Raw genomic sequence first — 21,638 nt, 5'->3', positions numbered from 1 at the left:
AATTTTTTGGACAGAAAAACACCAGAGGGCTTATTTTCAGGGGAGGGCTTATTTTAATTAACATTGACAGCAATTTTAATAAACAGGTAAATGTGAACAAAAAAATGTACCTTTATTCAATAAGCAAATCACTGGGGAAGAACAGGATGACGCGCTCACTTCTGCAGCTCTGATTGGATGCAGCTCGGAACGCGGCGTGCATTTCACGGGGGGGGGGGGGGGAGGGGGGGACGGTGCATACAGAGGGTACCGTAATATAGCGTGTAGCGCAGGGGATCACCTTCACTACAGTAGCAATCTCAATAGGGCTTATTTTCGGGGGAGGGCTTATTTTAGAGGAATCTTGTACAGTAAGGGGAGGGCTTATTTTCGGGATAGGTCTTATTATCGGAGAAACACGGTAGCTTCCCCCTAGGCCATTTTTTAAAATCCCATATGAATCAATCTCAATAAAGGAGTAAAGCTCTTCAGATCTGACACTTTTTTTTTTTCTTCCAAATTAGGCTGTTGTGATTGTCCTGGGTGTGTCCCAAAGAGTAGGGACTCAAAGCTTTGCTTCTTAATACACATACTTTCACAATGTGTTCCTATTTAGTAAGGATTTGTTTGTGCTTTGAATCTACCTCACTAATTCAACTTCAAAAGATCTTGCATTTTGAGATAATATGTATCTGACTTACCATATATATATACACAACCCAGTAAGATGAAGATGGTCCATTAGAAATCTGTTTTAGAAAAGCATTATATGTGAACAATGAACTGGGCATAGAATTGAATAGAAAGGACCTAGACTGCTTTGGGAAATTATGCAGTGCTCTTAATGACTCCAAGTTTTATTCTGAATAAAAAAAAGCAGTCTTCATTTTTTATTTATATTTTATTGATATAGTTTATTTTTGCCACCTTTGTTTCCCACTATATTCCATCCTTCCATCTCCCCAAAGAACCCATCCTTTATAACAAAGAATTTTAAATAGAAGGAGAAAAGACCAGCAAAACTAACCAACACACTGACCCACATACAAAGTTCCACATGCACAGACCTCTACCTCTGAAAAAAAAAAATGGAGAGGTCCCCTTGCATATCTTCTAAGGGGCCAGGCTTGATCATAAAAATTTAATGCCATTCTGTCTTAGGTGTTTCAATGCTTATGTTTTGTTTTGTTTTTTTTTGCCTTTTTGGAGGTCAATTGGGGTTAAGTAACTTGCCCAAGTTCACCCGGCTAGTTTTTTTTGTGTGGATGTTAAGTGTCTGAGCTGAACTCAAGTCCTCCTGACTCCAGGACCAGTGCTTTACTCACTGTGCCACCTAGCCGCCCCATGTTTTTTTTTTTTTTTAAATTACATTATTATAGTCATTATGTATATAGTTTCCTTGTTTTTTTGCTCCACTTTCTTAATTTCAGCCTTTCCATGCTTCCCAGTATTCTAATTCATTCACATTCATCATTTCTTATAGTGCAATAACACTTTATTACAGTGAGATACTACAATTTATTTATAGATAATTGATGGACATCCATTTTGTTTCTAGTTCTTTGCTACCACAAAAAGAAATGCTATAAATATTTTGGTGTATAAAGGACTTTTCCAAAATCACTGACTTCTGGGCATATACCTAGTAGTGGGATCTCTAGGAGAGATTGGATAATGTTACATGGGGATAAATCATGGAAAACCACAGTCTTCAAAAAATTAAAAGTTGAAGCTCACTCAATAGGCAATGGAGAAGTGAATGGTGGGTGTGAATAGGCTGCAAAAGTCATTGAAGAACTGTGTATTTGCAGATGATGACACTGTATTTAGGTAACCCTAGAGATTCAACTAAAAGATTGAAACAATTACTACCATGTTTCCCCGATAATAAGACCTATCCCGAAAATAAGCCCTCCCCTTACTGTGTAAGATTCCTTTAAAATAAGCCCCCCCCAAAATAAGCCCTATTGAGATTGCTACTGTAGTGAAGGTGATCCCCTGCACTACACGCTACATTACGGCACCCTCTGTATGCACCGTCCCCCCCTCCTCCCCACCCTATGAAACGCACGCCGTGCTCTGAGCCGCATCCAATCAGAGCTGCAGCAGTGAGCGCGTCATCCTGTTCTTCCCCAGTTATTTGCTTATTGAATAACGGTACATTTTTTTGTTCACATTTACCTGTTTATTAAAATTGCTGTCAATTTTCATTAAAATAAGCCCTCCCCTGAAAATAAGCCCTCTGGTGTTTTTCTGTCCAAAAAATTAATAAGACAGTGTCTTATTATCGGGGAAATACGGTAATATCAGTAAAATAGCAGGATACAGAAAAAAAAAGTCAAAGAACATTAGCCTTTCCATGTATTACCAACAAAACCCAGCAAAAGACAGAAAAGGAAGTTTCATTCAAAATAATTAAAAAACGCACAAAATATCTGGGAATTGCCCTAACATGACACACTCAGAATTTATTTATTTGTTTATTTTAAAGCAATTGGGGTTAAGTAACTTGCTCCAGGTTACATGGCCAGTTATTTTGTGTGGGTGCCAAGTATCTGAGGTCGGAACTGATCCCAGGTCTCCCGACACCGGGGACAGCGCTCTTACTCACTGTGCTACCTGGCCGCCCCTACACTCAGAATGTATGTGAATACAACTGTAAAACACTCTTTATAAAAATAAAGAAATGCTTAGAGAGACAGTAACTATGGCTGAAGCATATCAACATAATAAATGATTCTACCTAAACTAATTTACAAAATTAGTGCTGTATTGAACTACCAAAGCTTGGCATTACAGGATTAGCAAAATGATTACAAGATTCAACCAAAGAACAAACCAGCCAAGATCATAAAAGGAAGTAATAGGCAGAGGGGTGGGGGGTAAAGAGGGGAGTAGAAGTTATATAAAGGAAGACTAGCAGTACCAGATCTCAGTATTCAAAAGCTATGTGGTACTGGATAAGAAACAGAAAAGTTAAACAATAGAAGAGATTATGTAAATAAGAAGCAAAAACAAGTGAACCTACTTACACAGTGCTCAATTAACCCAAAGACATCAATGAGTACTGAGGTAAAGTTAGAAAATCAAGAGTAGAAAGAAAAGAGATACCTCAGTTATGGCTAGGGGAAAAATTCTCCACTAAATAGGGAAGAGATCAGGTCGATAAGCATTACTAAAGGGCCTACTATGAACCAGGCAATAGTTTAATCCAGGAGATTCAAGGGAAGGCAAATACTATCAATGTTAAAATAAAAATAAATAAATAAATGAATGAATGAATAAATAAATAAATGGAAAAGAATATCTATGTCGCCAATCTCTTTAACAGATAAAATATCCAAGACATAAAGAGAATTGATACAAATATATACAAGCTACTCGCCAATATATAAGCAGTTGAGACATAGCAACAGGCATTTCTCAAGAGAAGAAATTCAAGCCATCAACAACCTTATGAAAAATGCTCCAAATCACTAACAAGACAAATGAAAATTAAAACAACTCAGAGATTCAACTTCACACCCATCACATGGGTAAAGCTGAAAAGTCAATTCTTGGAATGATTGTGGGAGGAGAGAAACACTTATGCTCTGTGAATGGAAGTATAAAATGGCACAATAATTCTGGAAACAATTTGAAATTATACCTAAGTCTCCAAACAATGCCTACTTTATGACCAGTGAACTATCCCATTATTAGGAATATACCCTCTAATCCACTCCCCAAAAGACATAAGGAAAGATATATGTTTATAGCAGCACAATATAATGAAATACTACTGCACTGTAAGAAAGGTAAATATAATGGACTTAGAAAAAATTGGAAAGACTTGTATGAATGATGCAATCACAAAGAACAATTTATATGATGACTACAGTAATATAGGGAAAACAAACCTGAGATTACCTTGATCAATGCAGTAACCAATCAAGACTTTAAGAATAAATGATGGCCAGGTAGCACAGTAAGAGCACCCACCCCAGAGTCAGGATGACCTGGGATCGAATCCGAGCTCAGATACTTAGCACCACACCCAGAAATAACTGGCCGTGTAACCTTGAGCAAGTTACTTAACCCCAATTGCTTTTAAGAAAAAAAAAAAAAGAATAAATGATGAAGTATGTCACCCACTTCTTGGCAGAGGTGACAGACTTGAGGTACAGAATAATATTTTCAGAAATAGATAATGAATTGTCTTGTTTCATTTGATTCTGCTTACTTATTACAAGGCCCCTGTGAGGGATGGCGGACAGGGGAATTAGGCGATACAAGACGCAAAAGAAAGACCATCCTGGTGATTTTGTTAATATTGTGTTAAATTTAATATATTTTAAAAAACTATATAAATTCATGGTTTCATATACAATTGTATTTTGTTCTTTATATATTGAAAATGTTCATGTTTGTTGATTATTAAGATTACAGTAAAAATTAAGTTGTAAACTACTTATGCAGAAGGAGCATAAAGATATATGACTGAAAATGACAGCTCATTCAGTCATGTGGCAAGAGGAAGGGGTAACTGATTGACAGACTGCATGTTCTACAACATAAAAAAAATCTAGTGGAAGGTCACCGGCACATTAGGTGGACTTTTCCTACCATAAAAAGGTTAGATTTATGGGAGTACATGAACTTCAAGAAGTACATAGAATCAGCAAATGTGGATGGGTTATGATCTGTATTGCTGGAAGAAATTCTCACATCAATGGTCGTAGAAAAAGTACTGCAGAGTTCCCAGGGTTGTAAAGAAAGGGTTTGGTAAAACTGACAGCACTCCATAAATTAGCTATTATAACATCTACTAACATATTCTAATCAGTTATATGTTATCATTACATTATAAGTTGTATTATAAACCTACATATGTTTTGTCAAATTTCTCCCTACTAGACCATAAACTCCTTGGAAACAGGAATTATATCTTATTTTGTCTTTGTAGCCTTAGTATCTCCTTAGAACAGTAAGTTACAAGGGCTTTTATAATATTTGGGGAAATGGAGATATGGTATTCTTATATAAGTAAATAATTCTCCCAAATATTAAAATAATGAATGGCATTTCAGACCTTTTTTCAGAACAAATTTCATTCTTTATTATCCAGAAACTACTCAAAGAAGGAAAAACTTATTTCTAGAAGAGCTCAGGAGAAAATAACGAGGGTGAGTAATATAGAAGATTTGGCTCTGGATTCTACTTGAAAATAAGGGACAATTTATAATAAAGGACAGAAGAGTAAATTTTAAGTTTGTGGAAGTAACTGAGAACCAAACATTTCAATAGTAGAATGTTTCTATAATCTACCCTGAAAGATAGGAGATAGACATAAATTGATGGTGTAATTAAAGGTGGGAAAGAGCAAGGGAAGGGAATAAGCATTTGCATAGTACCCTTAGAGATGCCAGGCACTGTGCTAAGCTTTTTAGAAATATTATCTCATTTGGTCCTCACAACAGCCCTGTGAGGTGCGTGCTGTTAGTATTCTTACTTTATAGTTGAGGAAACTGAGGGAGACAGGTTAAGTGACTTACCCAGAATCACATAGCTAGTAAGTGTCTGAGGCCAGATTGAAATTCAGGTAACTAGAAGGTAGCATTCATATCATAATTCATATTTGTGTAGTGCTTTAAAGTTTGCAAGCACTTCCCTCACAACAAACTTTGAAGAGGAGATGAAGGGACTGGCCCATGATCATCATACACACAGGTAGAGTCTGAAGTCATGTTTATGGGTTCCAATTTGCACACTCTATTTAATCACCTTGCTTCTCTGCACTGTGTAGAATAGGATTCCATTTCTTTCAAGGTCAACATTTTTCAGGATTCAAACAACCTCTTTTCAAGAAATCTACAAACATGTATTTACCTACATATCACATTACTGAATAACAGCTTTTCAAACACACGCTAATAATAACTTCATTGAAATTCTGGCTTCTTAGTAGGGGAGCAATGTTCTAATGTTCTCGTTCTAGTTTGAAGAAGAAAGCTACTTGTAATTTTTGTTCTATGAAATTTTTCATCAAGTTTTTTATTTAGACTCTAAATATGCGTACTCTCTGAAGAGGGTAATAATTTAGACCACAAGAATCACAGACAGAAAAAGCTGAAAAATTGTGTAATGCTAAATAAATAGCCCCAAAATATTCAATAGACACTTGTGTTGAAGTAAGAATTTTCATGTGTTTTTGTTTACATTAACAGAAAGACCCTCAACCTCATGTTATACACTACTCTATGAACATATGTTTCAACAAGCATGTGTTAATGACAGTAGCAATGAAGGGTGTTACCTTTCATTTTAATGTTTCAGCCCAATTTTCATTTTATCTTAACTACCATAAAAACACACTGGAGTTTCACTAATTCTGTCCTTCATAGAGCAGAGTAAAATTATGGATCTCATCCAAGATAGTTTATACTGAAACATCTCATTATAAGATGGTAATATTCTATTTAAACTGTAAAGGCAATGAGAGGTACTAGAATGTGATGGGAGAGTTTAAGCTTTGTCACTGAATCCAGAATTTATTTAGTAGTAGAAACTGCAATAAATGAAGTATGTCTCCTCCACTCCTGGAACTTATTACAACCTCTTACTTAGTTTTTAAACATTTGGTAAAATGCAAAGAGGATGAACAAATTACAGAATTCCAGACATCTGTTGGTTTTTTTTCTCTTTTGGGGGGAAGGGAGTGAGGAAGAGGTGTGGAAAAAAGGGTAGGAGGGGAAAGGGAAACAGTAGGGAAAAAATACTAAAAAGGAGAAATGTTGGAAAGTAGAACTACCCAATAACTGCAAGCTTAGACTGAAAGGAATAAATGGATTTTTCACAAAGATTATATAAACATTTAGAAGGAATTTATAAAATGATATAAAAGCACTGGAGGAAAAAAAAACTTAAGGGAGAAAATTAAAATAGACCAAACAAAAATTAGTAACTCCTTGAAACAAAATATTAGAACAAAATCAAAAAATCAAAATAATGTAAGAAAATCTTAGCACAACAGACCTGATTAAAATAGGTCGAGATATAATTTAATACTAGACTCCCTAAAAACCATAATATAAAACAAATCTGAATACTATTTCAAGAAATCAAAAATGAAAAGTACCTAGATCTATTATGTGAAAATAGGAAGAATCTACAATCACTTCCTGCAAGAAACCCCAAAAGGAAAAGTCACAGGAATCCCACAGCCCAAATGTAGAGTCTTCACATCAAAGGAAAAAAATACTTTGAGCATCCAGAAAGAAGTCATGTAGATATGAAGGAACCATGGTTAGTACCACACAAAACCTGACAGCTTCAGCCTTTGATAAAAGATACTGAAATCTAATATTTCAGAAGGCAAAAGGTTCAATAATGCCTTACAACCAAGAATAGTTTACTTAGCAAAATAGAGTATAATCCTAGAGAAGAAAAAATTGGAGATTTAACTGAACAGAAGACTTTCAAGCATTTTTTTTTTTTAAAGCAATGGGGGTTAAGTAACTTGCTCAAGGTAACAAGGCCAGGTGTTTCTAGGTGGGTGCTAAGTGTCTGAGCCCGGGATTCGATCTCCAGATCATCACGACACTGGAGCTGGCGCTCTACCTGGCCACCCCTTTCAAGTATTTCTTACTTCAAAATCAGAGGCAAGTAAGGTCTTTGAATTACAAATACAAGAATCAAGAGGAAAATTTTTGAGCATTTGTAAAGGCTTTGTTGATGAGATAATGCTAATGTTTTAATGGGGGAAGGGAGAGAAGAAACAAATGTCCCTTCAGAACATTAATTATCTTTTATTGTAAGAAATAACAAAAGAGTTGATTATTTCAGAGAATCCTGGAAAGAATTGTATGAATATCAAAGTAAAGTAATGTAAAGTAAGCAGAATCAGGACAATCTGTGGAATAACACTGTAAAGAGAAAACAACTTTTGAAAGATCTAAGAACTGTGATCAAATAATCAACCATATCACTAGCAGCTTTATGGTGAAGCAAGTGACCCACTTCCTAACAGAGGTGGACAGATTTAAGGTGAAAATGGAGACATACATTTTCAGACATGGCCATTGTTTGGGCTTGCTGGGCTTTGATTATGTTTATTTGATACAAGTATTTTGTTTGTTTTTAATGGGGTTTTGGGTGGGGGTACTGAGGGCTAAAGTGTTATCATTAATAAGAAATATCCATTGCAACAGTTTTTAAATGCATAAAAGAGAACAAAAAGTCAGAAGGAAGCACGGACAAGCACAGTAAATCTTTCAAAGTAACATGTTAAATTTATTATATATTTTTTACAAAGCAGTACAGAACTGCAATAGCTTATAGCACTTTACAATTTGTAGAACATTTTATATAAGTTATCTCATTTGATACTCAAAACAACCATGTGAAGCAGGCACTATTATTTAGTCCCATTTTACAGGAGAGGAAATTGAACCAAGAGGGGTTGGGGTAAGGATATGAACTCAAGACCTCCTGATTAGTCTAATACTATCCACTGCTCTACCAGATTCAATTTCATATACAATCTTCTTTTAATACTCTACTTTGTATATGGAAATACTCATTTAAAAAAAATAATTGAAAGAACTAAATTCAGTCCTACCTAATTCACTTGTGACCCTGGGAGAGTCACTTGTTTGCCTCAGTTTCCTCAACTGAAAATAGGGATGATAATAATAGCACCAGAGTAAAGAGAAAAAAGTAAAACATCTGGTGACATTATCCCAATGACAATAATAATTTTGACCACCGAATCAATATCATAATTTGGATATCAAGTGTGTTACTGCCTAGAATTTTTTGGAACCTAACAGAGGCGTTACAAAATTATAAATGAAACTGATCATTTCTTCCCAAAAGAATGTTCTGCATTTTTGGGGGAAACACTTAACTTTTAACATTTTGATCAGTTTTAACTGTTTCATGTAAATTTAATTTTTTCTTAGAATCAGAGCTTTTTAAAAATAATGTTTTTCCCCACACTGAGAATCACATTTACGATACTGCATCAGCATTCACAGTATACAAAGGTATGTTATCCCTCTGTCACAATTATATAGAGGATATAAGTGTACTGGAGAAGGGAGGAGAATGAGAATTTCTTTAGTGTCTACTATGTACCAGGCATTGTAATAAGCCACTTTCCCTTCTTAATTTGATCCTCACAACAACCAGTGAGGTAGGTGCTGTTATTATCCCTATTTTACAGCTGAGGTAACTGATGCAATGAGAGGTTAAGTGACTTGCCCAAGGTAGTAAATGTCTCAGGCTGCATTTGAACTCAGGTCTTCCTGATTCCAGGTCCAGCGCTTTATCCACTGCTCCACCAGCTGTCTCTGAGAATGGAAGGGGCACAAGCACCAGTAGAATGGCAAGGACAGAGCAAATAACCTGTTTTTGAACTTGAAAAACTTATTCAAGATATTATAGGGTATTTTTGTACTTAATATAAAAATGTGATTTCCTTTATAAATGTCTCTGACTTTCACATTACCTGATGTGGTGAAAATAAAGCCACCTACTAAAGTGAAATGCTTACACAACGTAATAATGCCAAGAGAAAACCCCAGTTTCAGTAACTAGCTAAGAATTCAATTGCTGATTCATCCTAATCCCAGAAAGGGGAGTGGGAGGGACTTGAATATGAAAGTCATCCAAAAAAGTCTCCTTTCTAACCCTGGTGACCCAAAAGTCAATTAAGCACCAAGTTCCAAAGAGAGGTCTGCATAATATTACTGTCAGGAGGCAGAAACAGCTATAAAAAGACAAGATAATTAAGAGATTACTCATTTCTTTTCAAAGAAAGTTATCTTCCCAAGAAGCAAATGTTTTCTGTGTCCTTGGGAGAAGGAGCTTTTCCATTTCTGTGCCTCAGTGACACATTATATTAATTTTTTTATGTAAAAGTATGTTAATACAAGATAACATTAAAAAACTAGGCCTCCCAAGGATTGTGTTTACAAGGGGTTTGCAAAGGGGAGGAAGAAGGAGGGGAAGAGAAGCAGGGGAAGCAAAACCAATCCTTTACCTAGGAGTTCAGTTTAGTATGGCAGGATATGGCACAGCACACAGACCAGGGGCGGGGAACCTGTGGTCCTGAGGTCACAGGTTCCCCACCTCTGCATGGACCCAAACAACTGTAACACAAGCAAATAACAATTAAGTGCATAGGAGGAGTAAAGTCCACTATCCATGTTGGGGGAGAAGAAGGAAAGAACAAAGGAAACTGCCAGAAAGAATCTGAAAAGTACTACTAAAACTTGGGTATTTTTGCACTTGAAACCAAAGACCTTAGAGACAGTGTTTTGTAATCTCTGTTGCAGAATCAAGGCACAAACTTCAACTAGTTGCTTATAACTGGATCTAAGAATGGGTTTTGGACTTTTAGTCCAAGACCTATACACGATTGATGGAATTTCAGCAAGGGATGGAGTGCAACTAATAAGGGCTGAAAAAAATGTTATATAAAATTCATAAAAAGGGCTTTAAACTGAAAAAGAGTAAGAAAAAAAACTGTTTACATATATTCATCCAGTTAGATAACAGGAATTAACTGCAATGGATTTAGAAGAACACAAGCAGAGACAACCAGAAATTCATAGGGGACAAAGTCCAGGAAGGAAACCAACTAAACTCCAAGTCTCAAGTGCCTATATGAGGACTCACCAAGAGTCTGAACAACAAAAGAGGGAGGCAGAGTAAAGTAGGACTAGAAAGGTAGGTATCAACAAGACTACGGAAGGTTTATGAGCCAGCATTTTATTCACAGGAAATGTAAAGCCACTCAAAGTTTTTGATTGACATGACCAGAATGGTTGGTACAACAGGAAGATTTCTATTATGGTAATTTGAGAAGTTGTACTGGAGAGGCAGGGCACCTATCAAAAAGCCATGTAAATTATATGGGAGGGAGAAGAGAGAGCAATACTGGGAAAAATTTTGGCAATGTAAAAAAGATCAATAAAATTTAGAAAAATTAAAAAATGAAATAAAAAGAGTTTAACTGGGTATTATGCAAATTCAGGTTCAGGCAGCATCCACAGGCTTCAGCCCCCATGAATGAGTTAGGCTGGAGAGGCAACCAAACCAACAAGGGCAGAAGTGGGCAAAGAGATTTTGGTAGGGGAATATTTGAAGTGAACCAGTCAGAAAAGACACAGGCTGAAACGTGAAGCCTTCTGATGAGTCTGTAGAAATGTTAAGTGTTAGAAAGCAGAGGGGGAAAAGATGGTATTTAAAAGCAGTTCAGCTTTCTACAGAATCTCTCTCATTTCAGGAACCTCATGGACACACTGACTACCCCTCACTGGCCCTTAAACCATATATCCAATCAGCTCCAAGTCTTGTCATTTCTACTCACATTTTCCACACCTGTCTAAGATCTTAGTTCATGCCCTGATCACCTCACCTCAATTATTGCCATTGCCTCCTAATTGGTCTCTGTCTCAAATTTTCTCCTCCTAAAACACCTGCCAAAGTGATGTTCCGAAAGCACAGTTCTGATCATGAACGACCATGTAACTCACCTAGTCAATAAACTCAATATGTGACTATTGCCTCCACAATCAAGTATAAATTTCTGTGGCATTTGCAGCCCTTCACGTTCCCAGTACTGCCTCTCTGGTCCCACCCCACACCACCCCCATTGTTTTTCTTGTATTTATTTTGTTTCTTATTTATATATGTTAGTTCCTTGAAGTTAGAAGCGGTTTCATTTTTGGTTTCATATCTCCAACAGGGAAGCTTCACTGCCCATCACAGAATGTTTACTAATGCTTCCACCTTTCATCTTCATGCATACACTCAAGCAGTCTCCTTTGCAAAGAATGCACTCCCCTGCTCACCTATCAGAAATCTTATCTTTCTGAAAACTATGGAGGCAACAACTTCTCCATGAAGCCTTTCTCAATTCCCCAATTTATCCAATGCCCTGTTCTCTTCCTCAAGTTACCTTGAGATCTTCTGTGTATATGCTGTATCAACTAAAAGAATGTAAACACTTTCAGGGCAGGCTTCCACCCCCTTTTCAGATCTTTGGTCACAGCACCATGCTTGTATATAGTAGAATGTGCTTAATAAATATTTATTGTTGTTGAAATAATTGGCAGGGAGCCTTACCTAGCTAGACAGAATACTTTCATTAATCTAATGTGGAGCTTCATTAATCTGGAATTTGACATCTTATAACAATCTAAAATTAATGAGGTATTTCTGTTTAATCTCAAAATCAAAAGAGGTACAGGAAATCCTGTGTGACTAGTTAGGCAAGTCTGTTTGTTCTCCCCCTTGAAATGAGCTAGAACTTTTGATATAACAAAGACACACCCCAATTGTTTAATGTGACTTGAGAAGTCTTTCTAATTTGTGACAAAATACTTTCAATAAGCAACAAAAATTACTTTAGAAATTTTTTGCATACCTAGTTTAAATTTTGGCAGCACTCTACTACTCCCTGTTGCTAATATTTCAAACTTTTTCTTCTCTTACCTTCTTGCTTTAACTCCCTTCATTTTCCCCTTCCTTTTTATTTGTATTCTTTAACCTATAGCTCCATTTTTATTTAACCCCACTGGTGGCATTCAGGAATCAAGAAAGATCATAGACTCCTGATTTATTGGAACTTGCTTTCAATAAAGCTCTACTCCCTTAAAGACACTGAACCCACATCAATATCCCTGGCACCCAGCATAGTGACTGATTAAAAAGTATTGATCAGGACAAAACATTTTTGGAAAGAATTTTTAAACTTTCATTATACAAAGTCTTATTACTAATAGCCTTATTAGCATTTCACCTTTCCAACTCCTAGTAATTAAAATTATCATCTTGTTACAAGATAAATTCAACTCTAGAAAGTTAAAATCTAAATTTAGATAAAGCTATTACTCCTTAAAATTCTGTTACTTCAGAGAATAACAATCATGTAAAAAAAATCACTATCCAAAGGATAAAGCATCTTTATTTTTTATCTACCATATTTTGCTGCACTTTGTAATACTACAAATACCGGGGGCAGCTAGGTGGCACAGTGAATAGAGCACCGGCCCTGGAGTCTGGAGGACCTGAGTTCAAATCTGACCTCAGACACTCGACACACTTACTAGCCATGTGACCTTGGGCAAGTCACTTAACCCCAACTGCCCTGCCTACCACCCTCCAAAAAGCATATAGAAAAAGAATGGAATTTTTTTTGCCTTTCTTTGTATTCCCAGTGCTTAACACAATACCTAGCACATAGTAAACTCTTAACAAATACTCATTCTCTGAGGAGTATTTGTCAAGACAACATTAATTCTTTTGACTGTCAGGATGTGTCTTTGATATGATTTGCAATCCACTAAAATCCCCCAATCTTCTGCATGTAAAAGAGTCACATCTCCCCAAGATTGCACTATCGTTGATTTTTTTTAAACCCAATCTAAGATTTTGTTAAGCTTTATTAAAATTAGCCTTTGAAAATGGTTCAACATTCTAGCATGTCAAGGTCCTTTTATATTCTGTCATCTAATATAATTTATTAACTACCACCACCCTCTCCAGTTATATATGCAAATTTGAAAAGCATGCCACCTATCCAAGCAGGCCTTTCTATAAGTCACTGATAAAATGTAAACAGTGATGTCAAACAGATCACTGGGACACACTACTAAAAACCTCTTTCTAAATTAACACCAAACCATTAATGACTATTTCTGAAGTATCAATTAAAGTCAGTTCTACTACATGAATCATCTAGACCACACCTCCCTATCTTGTCTCCAAGAACAGCATTAGTCTTCATCAAATGTTTTACTAAAATTTAAGTAAACTATATCTATAGTAGTCCCCTATTATATTTTACATACACACACGTTTAGGAACCCTGTTAGAAAAGGACATCAGGTTAGCATGGTATAACCTGTTTTGATTTGTTGATTAGTATGGTATGACCTGTTGGATTTGTGATTACTGCTTCTTTTTCAGTATTCACTATGGATTCCTTTAACAGTCTTATACTCATTCTCTATTACCTGCCCTTCCTTCTATCCTTTTGGACATGGCTTTAAAAAAAAATCCAAGGTGGCTAATATATTTATATGTCTTATCTCCCCCAACTAGGCTGTAAATTCCTTGAGGTCAAGGACTAATTATTTCATTATACCTAATAAAGTAATAGATCTGAAGGCATTCCAAGTAAGTATAATGTGCTGTATAAATGCATATTAATCTTTTCTAAAACACTTTATCACCCTTAAAACTAGTAACTGGTAGTTTGAAATCTAAACATTCAATTGTAGTTATATTTCAGTCTAGTTATATTGGGATGAAGCCTCATAAAAGAGTAAAATGTTGCCCTATTATCATTTAAAAAATTTTAACTTTATGCAAAAGAAAGCATCAATATTAATGTTCAATTAAATAATCTGCACAGTGCCGACATATTCTACCAACTGTTGTTCATTACAACTTCTGAGAGTACTTTTGAGATTTTTTTTGGAGCTCTAGGTTAACTATGTCAAAGCCATGATGCACAAAAGGAGATTGGATGACACATTGTGACACATTAAATGACCAGTCATTATAGGATGAATAAGCCACCTTTTTTTTGTAAGTAAGCAGTGTTTCCAAACACTTTGTTAATTTCAAACATGATGGATTAGCTTCTATAATTTAAGCCAAGTCACATGACCAAGAGTAAGAATATAGAATATTTAAAGCTATACACCACAAGATGCAACATTCTCTTATAGAAATTTTCTTTTCTAAAGACACATTAGAGAAATTAAAAGTATATAGTATTCTACTGTGAGGGGAAACTACTTCATATAAATGGGACCTAAACTGTATAGTAAATTCAAAATGCAATGAATAGATTTGGAGACTTTATACACAATTTTTCTCTAAGAAGAAAATAAAGCATTAAATAGTTACCTTTAAGATAAGGCATTAATTTTTAAGCATTAACTTCTCTTTGGTGAAACTCTTTAAAATTAAAGATTTATGTTACAGGTTGTCCACAATTATTACCTTATTTTAAACTTCTTTAAAATTTGACATGAAGGGCGGCGAGGTGGCATAGTGAATAGATCACCGTACCTGAAGTCAGGAGGACCTGAGTTCAAATCCGGCCTCACACACTTAACACAAAACTAGTCGTGTGACCTTGGTCAAGTCACTTAACCCCAATTGCCCTCCAAAAAAAAGAGGCAAAAAAAAAAACAACAACATCTTGACATGAATCTCTTATTGACTGTTTTTTTTCAGGCAGAGAATTCAACTACTGTCAAATCCACCTAACTGAACTATCATTCAGCCCACAGTTCTTATGCATAAGAGTAACACAATTCTTTTTTGGAAAAAAAAAAATCCAAGTAAACTATCTAGGTGCATGGCATGTGTGAATAGGCTGCAACATTTAACCAAGGTGGAACTCTGAAGAATGAGACATCATCAAAGAATTGTATGAGAGAAGATGGGCTAATTATATGGCAAAGAAAAAGGGATGACACAGAGACAGTGCTCTACTGGTACCCAGCAATGTTCAGAGAAAGCAAAGAGAGCTTCCAGCAAGTTAAATGAACACCCTGTGCAGAAGTTTTGAAAGAATGGATACACAGGATGGGCAGATAATGACAGGGTGGAAATCTGCACCAGTGGGGGAACTCCTCAACTGATGCAATCACAAATCTATTCGAGAAAACTTCATCTCAAGCAGGGATAGGGAACCTTGGCCTCTAGGTTTCCTGAATAAAAGGGTTTGTTCTGTGAAGTTTGGGTTCACTCAAAGTGCTGCACTTCAGGTACTAGAGGACCCAAGTTCCCCACCCCTGAATTCTAGAGCATATTGAGAGTCACAGAAAGAGTCCTGTGTTATCCTGGGGGTAAGGGAGTTAATCACTGATTCTCAGACTCATTTATAAAATGGGGATAGTACCCTCACAAAGTTGCTTTGAATATCAAGTGAGGTAATATATAGAAAGTGTTTCACAAACCTTTAAGCATTATATAAATGTAAGCTATCATAGCCCCATGTCTGTTAGTTATCTATCTAGTAGCCCTGTCAGAAAAAAAAAAAAAAAAGGAAATAAATTTAGGATGGTGTGATTTTTCTTGATGAAGCCAGGTTGGCTTTTGGTGGCCACTGTGCCTGGAACTTAATTCAGACTGAATCACTAATTCCTTTTTTCAAGGTTTACTGACTGTCCTTACATTCTAGAAGTTTACCAGAAATTGAAGTTAAGCTCAATGGCTTATGCCATTTTCAATCCTTAAAAAAAAAAGATCAGGGCATTTACCCTTTTCCAGTCCTCTCAAACCTTTCTGTCTTTCAAAGAACAAATACAGTGGCTCGGTAGTCAAATCTACCGGTTCCTTCAGTATCTGTGGATATAGATAACTGAGGTCTGGTGATCTGAAATTATCAAGGACAATCTTATGCTTTCTTACTATTTCCTCAGTTTGAGCATCAATTTACCATTAGCCACTGTTGTGCCATTTCTAAACGCAAGAACATTCTTCAGCAGAGAAAAATTCTCCAATATTGTAATGAATCATCAATATGGGTATTGCCTCCAACAGTGCAGACTACAAATCATCCCATCTTGCCCATCCAGTATGATGACTCTAAATCATCTCCTGCCATAGGCCTGTTAACAGTTCAGGCCCCCACTGAATATTCTAAGGGCCTTTCTAACGTTCTCTTGACACTGTAGGATAACAGTGGAGTGTCCAAGCTGTCCATTTATCCCACTTTCTTCACTCCATGAACAGTCTATTTCTTTTTAACATATATTTCTCTAATGACATCTTTTGGTTCTCTCCTTTTTCAGAAGCATCTCTGTTTTTTCTCTACTATTTGTCAACTACATTAAATAGCAATCCTAGTCCTTAAATATGCCTCCCTGTGTTTGTTTCTCTGGTTTATCTTATTGGTTGTTCATGCTTGTGTATTGAAAGCCACAGTCATCTTACTGGCTTCCTTTTGGATTTTTTTTATTTGTGAATTTGCCTCTATAGCTATTTTTCTACATTGCTGTATTTTTCCTAACTTGGGATATGAGGGATTTTTTCCCCTTCCCTTTCCCTTTCATTTTTTTGAGCTCAATTGATTGGGATTTGCAAGACTTCAGCAATACATTCTTACTAGCCCTTGTTAGGCAAACTCTGACCCAGACCAATAACAGCCTATGATTTCTGTATTTTTGAGACACAGTTCAGAAATTAAAAGAAACAAGACACAACTAACCATTCAAAGAGTACTTTAAGCTTTCAAAAACATCTTACACACAATATCTTATCTGAATTCAGAAATAATATTATGAAGCTGATACTGTAGATATTATCATCACCATTTTACAGATGCAGTAACAGCCTTAAAAAAGAGAAATGACTTGCCTATGGCAATACAGCAAGCATCATAGGCCAAGATTTTAATCTGGGCCTTGACCAAAAGATTCCTCTTTCTACTATACCAAAATGCATCTCTTCAAAGGGCTTCAGAGAGTAAATTGTTAACTTAAAACACTACAATTTTCTAAATACAGTAACTGCATTATATTTTAAAATGCAAATGTTTAAAAACATTAAAATAGTATGCTGGGAATTCTAGTTTAACTACCATTCTTTAAAATTTCAGGTAGGTAAACCTGAGTTCAACTCCAGCTTCAGACACTTACTAGCTGTCACTTAAATATCAGCCTGCTTCAGTTTTCTCAACTGCAAAATGGAGATAATAATATACAATAGTACAATTTCCTATAATTGTTTTGAGGACCAAAAGATATGATATTTGTTACAATGCCTGGAACATAGTAGGTGCTTCATAAATGCTTGTTTTATTCTCTTCCTCCTATATGGAATGAGAACCCAAGTTTGAATCCTGGTCTTGTCAATTACAACCTGTGGGAGCAAATTATGCCACCTCCCTGGCAGCCCTCAACTTTCTCATTCATAAAATGAAACAGATGTACTAGATGACATTTGAGGTTCCTTCCAGGACCAAATCTATAATCTTATACAAAATACAGTGGTTTCTACCACTTAAACTTCTCCTGGAAAATAATGTATTCTTTCACCAGACATTATTAAGACCCTCACTAAAAAACAGTATAAAAAAGAAACCAGCATTCCTTTCTTTGCCAACATACTCATTTTAAACATTACCTGAAACCAGCACTAGGAAACAATATAGAAACTCTGTACTCCTTTACTAGTACTACTTCTTGAGTTAATAATGATGAGATATAGCTTATCTTCCCCCACCATGAATTCATTTGTAATACTATTTCCCTGAATTTGTGAAAGGAGAGAAAATTCCAGAGCATGACCAAGTTATCAACCTGCTTTCTGCCTTACTTCATCTTTCATCCCACTCCAACCCACTCCAACAAAAGCATTCTTAATAATTCACACAATAGCTGCCATCTGACATCTATGTATAATTATGTTCTGAAAAGTTCAAAGACACTTAAAAGTAATAAAAGTTCTCCATATATGCCAAATTATGGTACAAGAATAAAGTTCATGAAACTGTCATAGTAAAGTTACATAGCTTATATTCCCAACAAGATCTGCCGATTATGGGAGTCAACTTAAAATGAGGACGTTCTGAGTTAAGTTTGGCTCTGAATAAAACAAACAAACACTTACACAAATACTTCAAGTATTGTAGTCATCCCAACAAATACTAAACTGATGATTAATTCAAATTAGTTGAAAGATTAAGGGAAAGAATAATTATGTTTGGACAAATTGATTTTAATGGCAAGACTACTCACCTTTCTTTCCAAATCTTATCCTTTTATTTAAATAAATAAAACATAAAACTTGACAAAAAAAGCAAACAATTCTCAATCATTCTATTTTGTGAAACATCCAGATAGCTCCCTTCACTGGGTTTTGAGGGTTTTTTTGCTCTAGAACGATAATTTGTTGGAATAAAGAACTCAGTATTGCACCTCACACCATACAAATCAACAACTATTCTATAACTTAAGAGTCTTGCAGAGGTGCCTGGGGCTTTGAGAGGTTAAATTATAGTAATTCAAGTTAAGGAAGGCTTGATGATTAAGTAACTTGCCCAACGTCAAACAGCTAGTATGTGTCAGAGAAAGGACTTGAACCCAGGTCATCTCAGAATCTGAGGCTGGCCCCTCTATCCATTACACCAGAGTACAAAGAAAAAAGATTTAGATATAACTAGAAAAATTTAGCAAAATAAATCAAGATATAATAGACCAAAATAATAATGTTACTATGTAGTTGTTCAAAAGCCCTTTTCTATAAGCTTGACACCACTGAAAATATGTGTACCATGCTGCCCCTCATTCTACCTTTTTTACTCTTACTGAGACCATTGATTGTTCATCATTACCTTCATAAGAAGGCTGGGAAATAAATTCTTTATTACATTATAGATTATATAAATTAAATGCTTTAATAAAAAACAAACAACACAAAATGCGCTGGGGGCCATGATTTTGTGGGATGAATGATCCATTCCCATAGATATACGTGCCCTCAATGATATCAACAGAACCAAAGAACACCACCAAAGTTCTAAATACAATAGTTTATATTTATACTTTAGATGGATGAAATATTCATGAGGTTTTTTTTTTTCTATCTGGTGCTGAAAAGAATACCTGAACTGCCACATTTCCAATTCAGTAAGATACCAGTCAGGCAATTTTACAGAACACCTCAACAGTCTTGCTTTGTTCAAATTTCAATAGAATATATGATACAGGATGAACTAAAAATATTATCTTTTTGTAAACCTAAACATACAATAAAACAGATTGATGACAATAATCAAAATGTCAATATGAAGTGTCAGAACATAAACAACTTACTTTATATAATATCTTGCTCCTTCAAAAGTATATGCTTCTTCCCAACCAGTAGGCAAATCTAAAACACATATGCAAAATTAATGTAATTTCAATTAGGAAAAAAAAAACTCAGGTCAATATTAGTTTTCATGATCAGCTATTCTTATTTGTTAAACGTATTTCTAAGCTGGAAAAATGTTTAACTGATAATGAACATTAAGGGGAACATTCTTATTATTTGGCTGTTCTTCAATATTTTAAGTCTTTAGGTGTCATCCATTAAGTACAGTGATTCTGATCACAACCCATCCACGTCTTCGTGGTTTGTATTCCATGAGCTACTTAGTGGCCAAAAGTATTCATTACCTAATGGCCAAACTTCTGGTAACTAGCTTCTTCAAACTTAACTAGGCTGCTCCTCTTATGACACAAGGTTCCATCATCAGACAAACAACAGATTGTATGTATATAATCAGGCTCCTATTAATTTAGTAGTTTAAACAAGATATTGCATCTGCTTCATTCAACTAGAAAACCAGTCACAGGATCAAAGTTAATTATCTGAACTAATTATTCTTTTAGACTCGCCTAAATAGTACTAGCCTTAGATATATTTTTAAAAATGGTTTGGAAAAAAGTTTCCCACCAAATCCTACATGCCACCGTCTTCTTGGGTATATTAAGCTCTATTTTTCTTATCTAGGACATACCCTTAAGTACTGTTTTAAATAAAAGGAAGAATTTTGAGTACTATATTTAAAGATAAAGAAATCTGACACTATAAATTTTAAAAGCATATAATATCTCCTGTTTTTTTACTTTTGTAGACAATATTAATAGACCATAACATATTCAGGCAAACTATGGTAACATTACGTATGTACTACATGCTATTTGTTAACAATTGGTTGAGTTTTAATTTTAATCCCTTCTTGACATAACAGACTGACTTGAATCTAAAGTCAGTCACGGAAAAGAAAATGACACATGAGAAAAAAATTAAAGTGGATACTCTACAAAAAGGTAAAAGATTTTTCTCTATATATGGATGTTATCAGCTCTGCTAGATAGACAGGACAAGGTGGAACCAGGCCTAATCTTTAAAGTGTGATTCCGAGTCTCTGCTCCCCATACACACACTATTCCAATTTACTGTTCCCTGTACACAGCATTTCAACTGCTGCTTTGGTATCTTTGTGGAGACCTCCCTCCATGCCAATATTACTTTTCTGACTTGCCTCTAGCTTTTTACAATCCCTATCTTCCTAGCTAAGTTCTGCCTTCCATAAAAAGTCTTTCCTGATTTCTCCTTGTTTTAGTACACCCCCACAGACACCACAAAATCAGTCTGTATATACCTTCAATGTATTTTTGAATTGACTTTTCCATGTACACATTGCTTCCCACTCAATAAAATGCAAACCTCTTGAGGTCAGGGTCTGTTTCTTTGTCTTAACATTCCCATCACCTGACACACAGTGGGTACTTAATAAATGTCTGCTAGAATTCAATAGAATAATCAAAACAAGCATCCAAAAGTGTAATTTCACCTTATTTTGGTGTTTCTTTAAATATCATAGCATAGAGTTTTATCAAATCAATTTATTAACATCCAAAACGAACTGATATGTGTACACTTATAGACAATGACGAGACACTAAATAAAACCATAGGCCAGCAGGGTTTTAAGTGCGTTAGTCAGAAAACCCTAAAAATTCAACCCTATCATGCTTGTTACTAACTTTTCCTTTCCTCCACTCTTCCTCCTCCACCTTTCTGCAAATTTAGAGAGATTAGTCACTAAACTGAACACTATCACAATTTCTTAAACGTTCTTCTTGGTGACTTCTT

At 35.4% G+C, this 21,638-nt stretch overlaps 1 protein-coding gene across 18 annotated transcripts in view; it reads right to left on the bottom strand.

Moving 5' to 3' along the window:
* PLEKHA5 (pleckstrin homology domain containing A5) overlaps nucleotides 1-21,638 on the bottom strand; it is a 201,638-nt gene that overhangs the window by 178,053 nt on the left and 1,947 nt on the right. For 17 of the 18 annotated variants that reach the window (XM_069106176.1, XM_069106159.1, XM_069106160.1 and 14 more), the window contains exon 3: nucleotides 19,809-19,866. In XM_069106176.1, coding sequence (XP_068962277.1) covers nucleotides 19,809-19,866 — 58 coding nt within the window. Of the gene's footprint in view, nucleotides 1-1,373; nucleotides 9,312-19,808; nucleotides 19,867-21,638 lie in introns of those variants that run through there. The other variant, XM_069106175.1, reaches the window with a different exon arrangement.

This window comes from Petaurus breviceps, unplaced genomic scaffold (genome assembly GCF_028583685.1).
Source record: "Petaurus breviceps papuanus isolate PSGF00001 unplaced genomic scaffold, PetGlider_PUasm1.0 78, whole genome shotgun sequence".
In the NCBI taxonomy this organism is placed as follows: domain Eukaryota; kingdom Metazoa; phylum Chordata; class Mammalia; order Diprotodontia; family Petauridae; genus Petaurus; species Petaurus breviceps.
The sequence above is the reverse complement of the archived record's forward strand: the minus strand, read 5'-3'. Positions and strand labels throughout refer to the sequence as shown.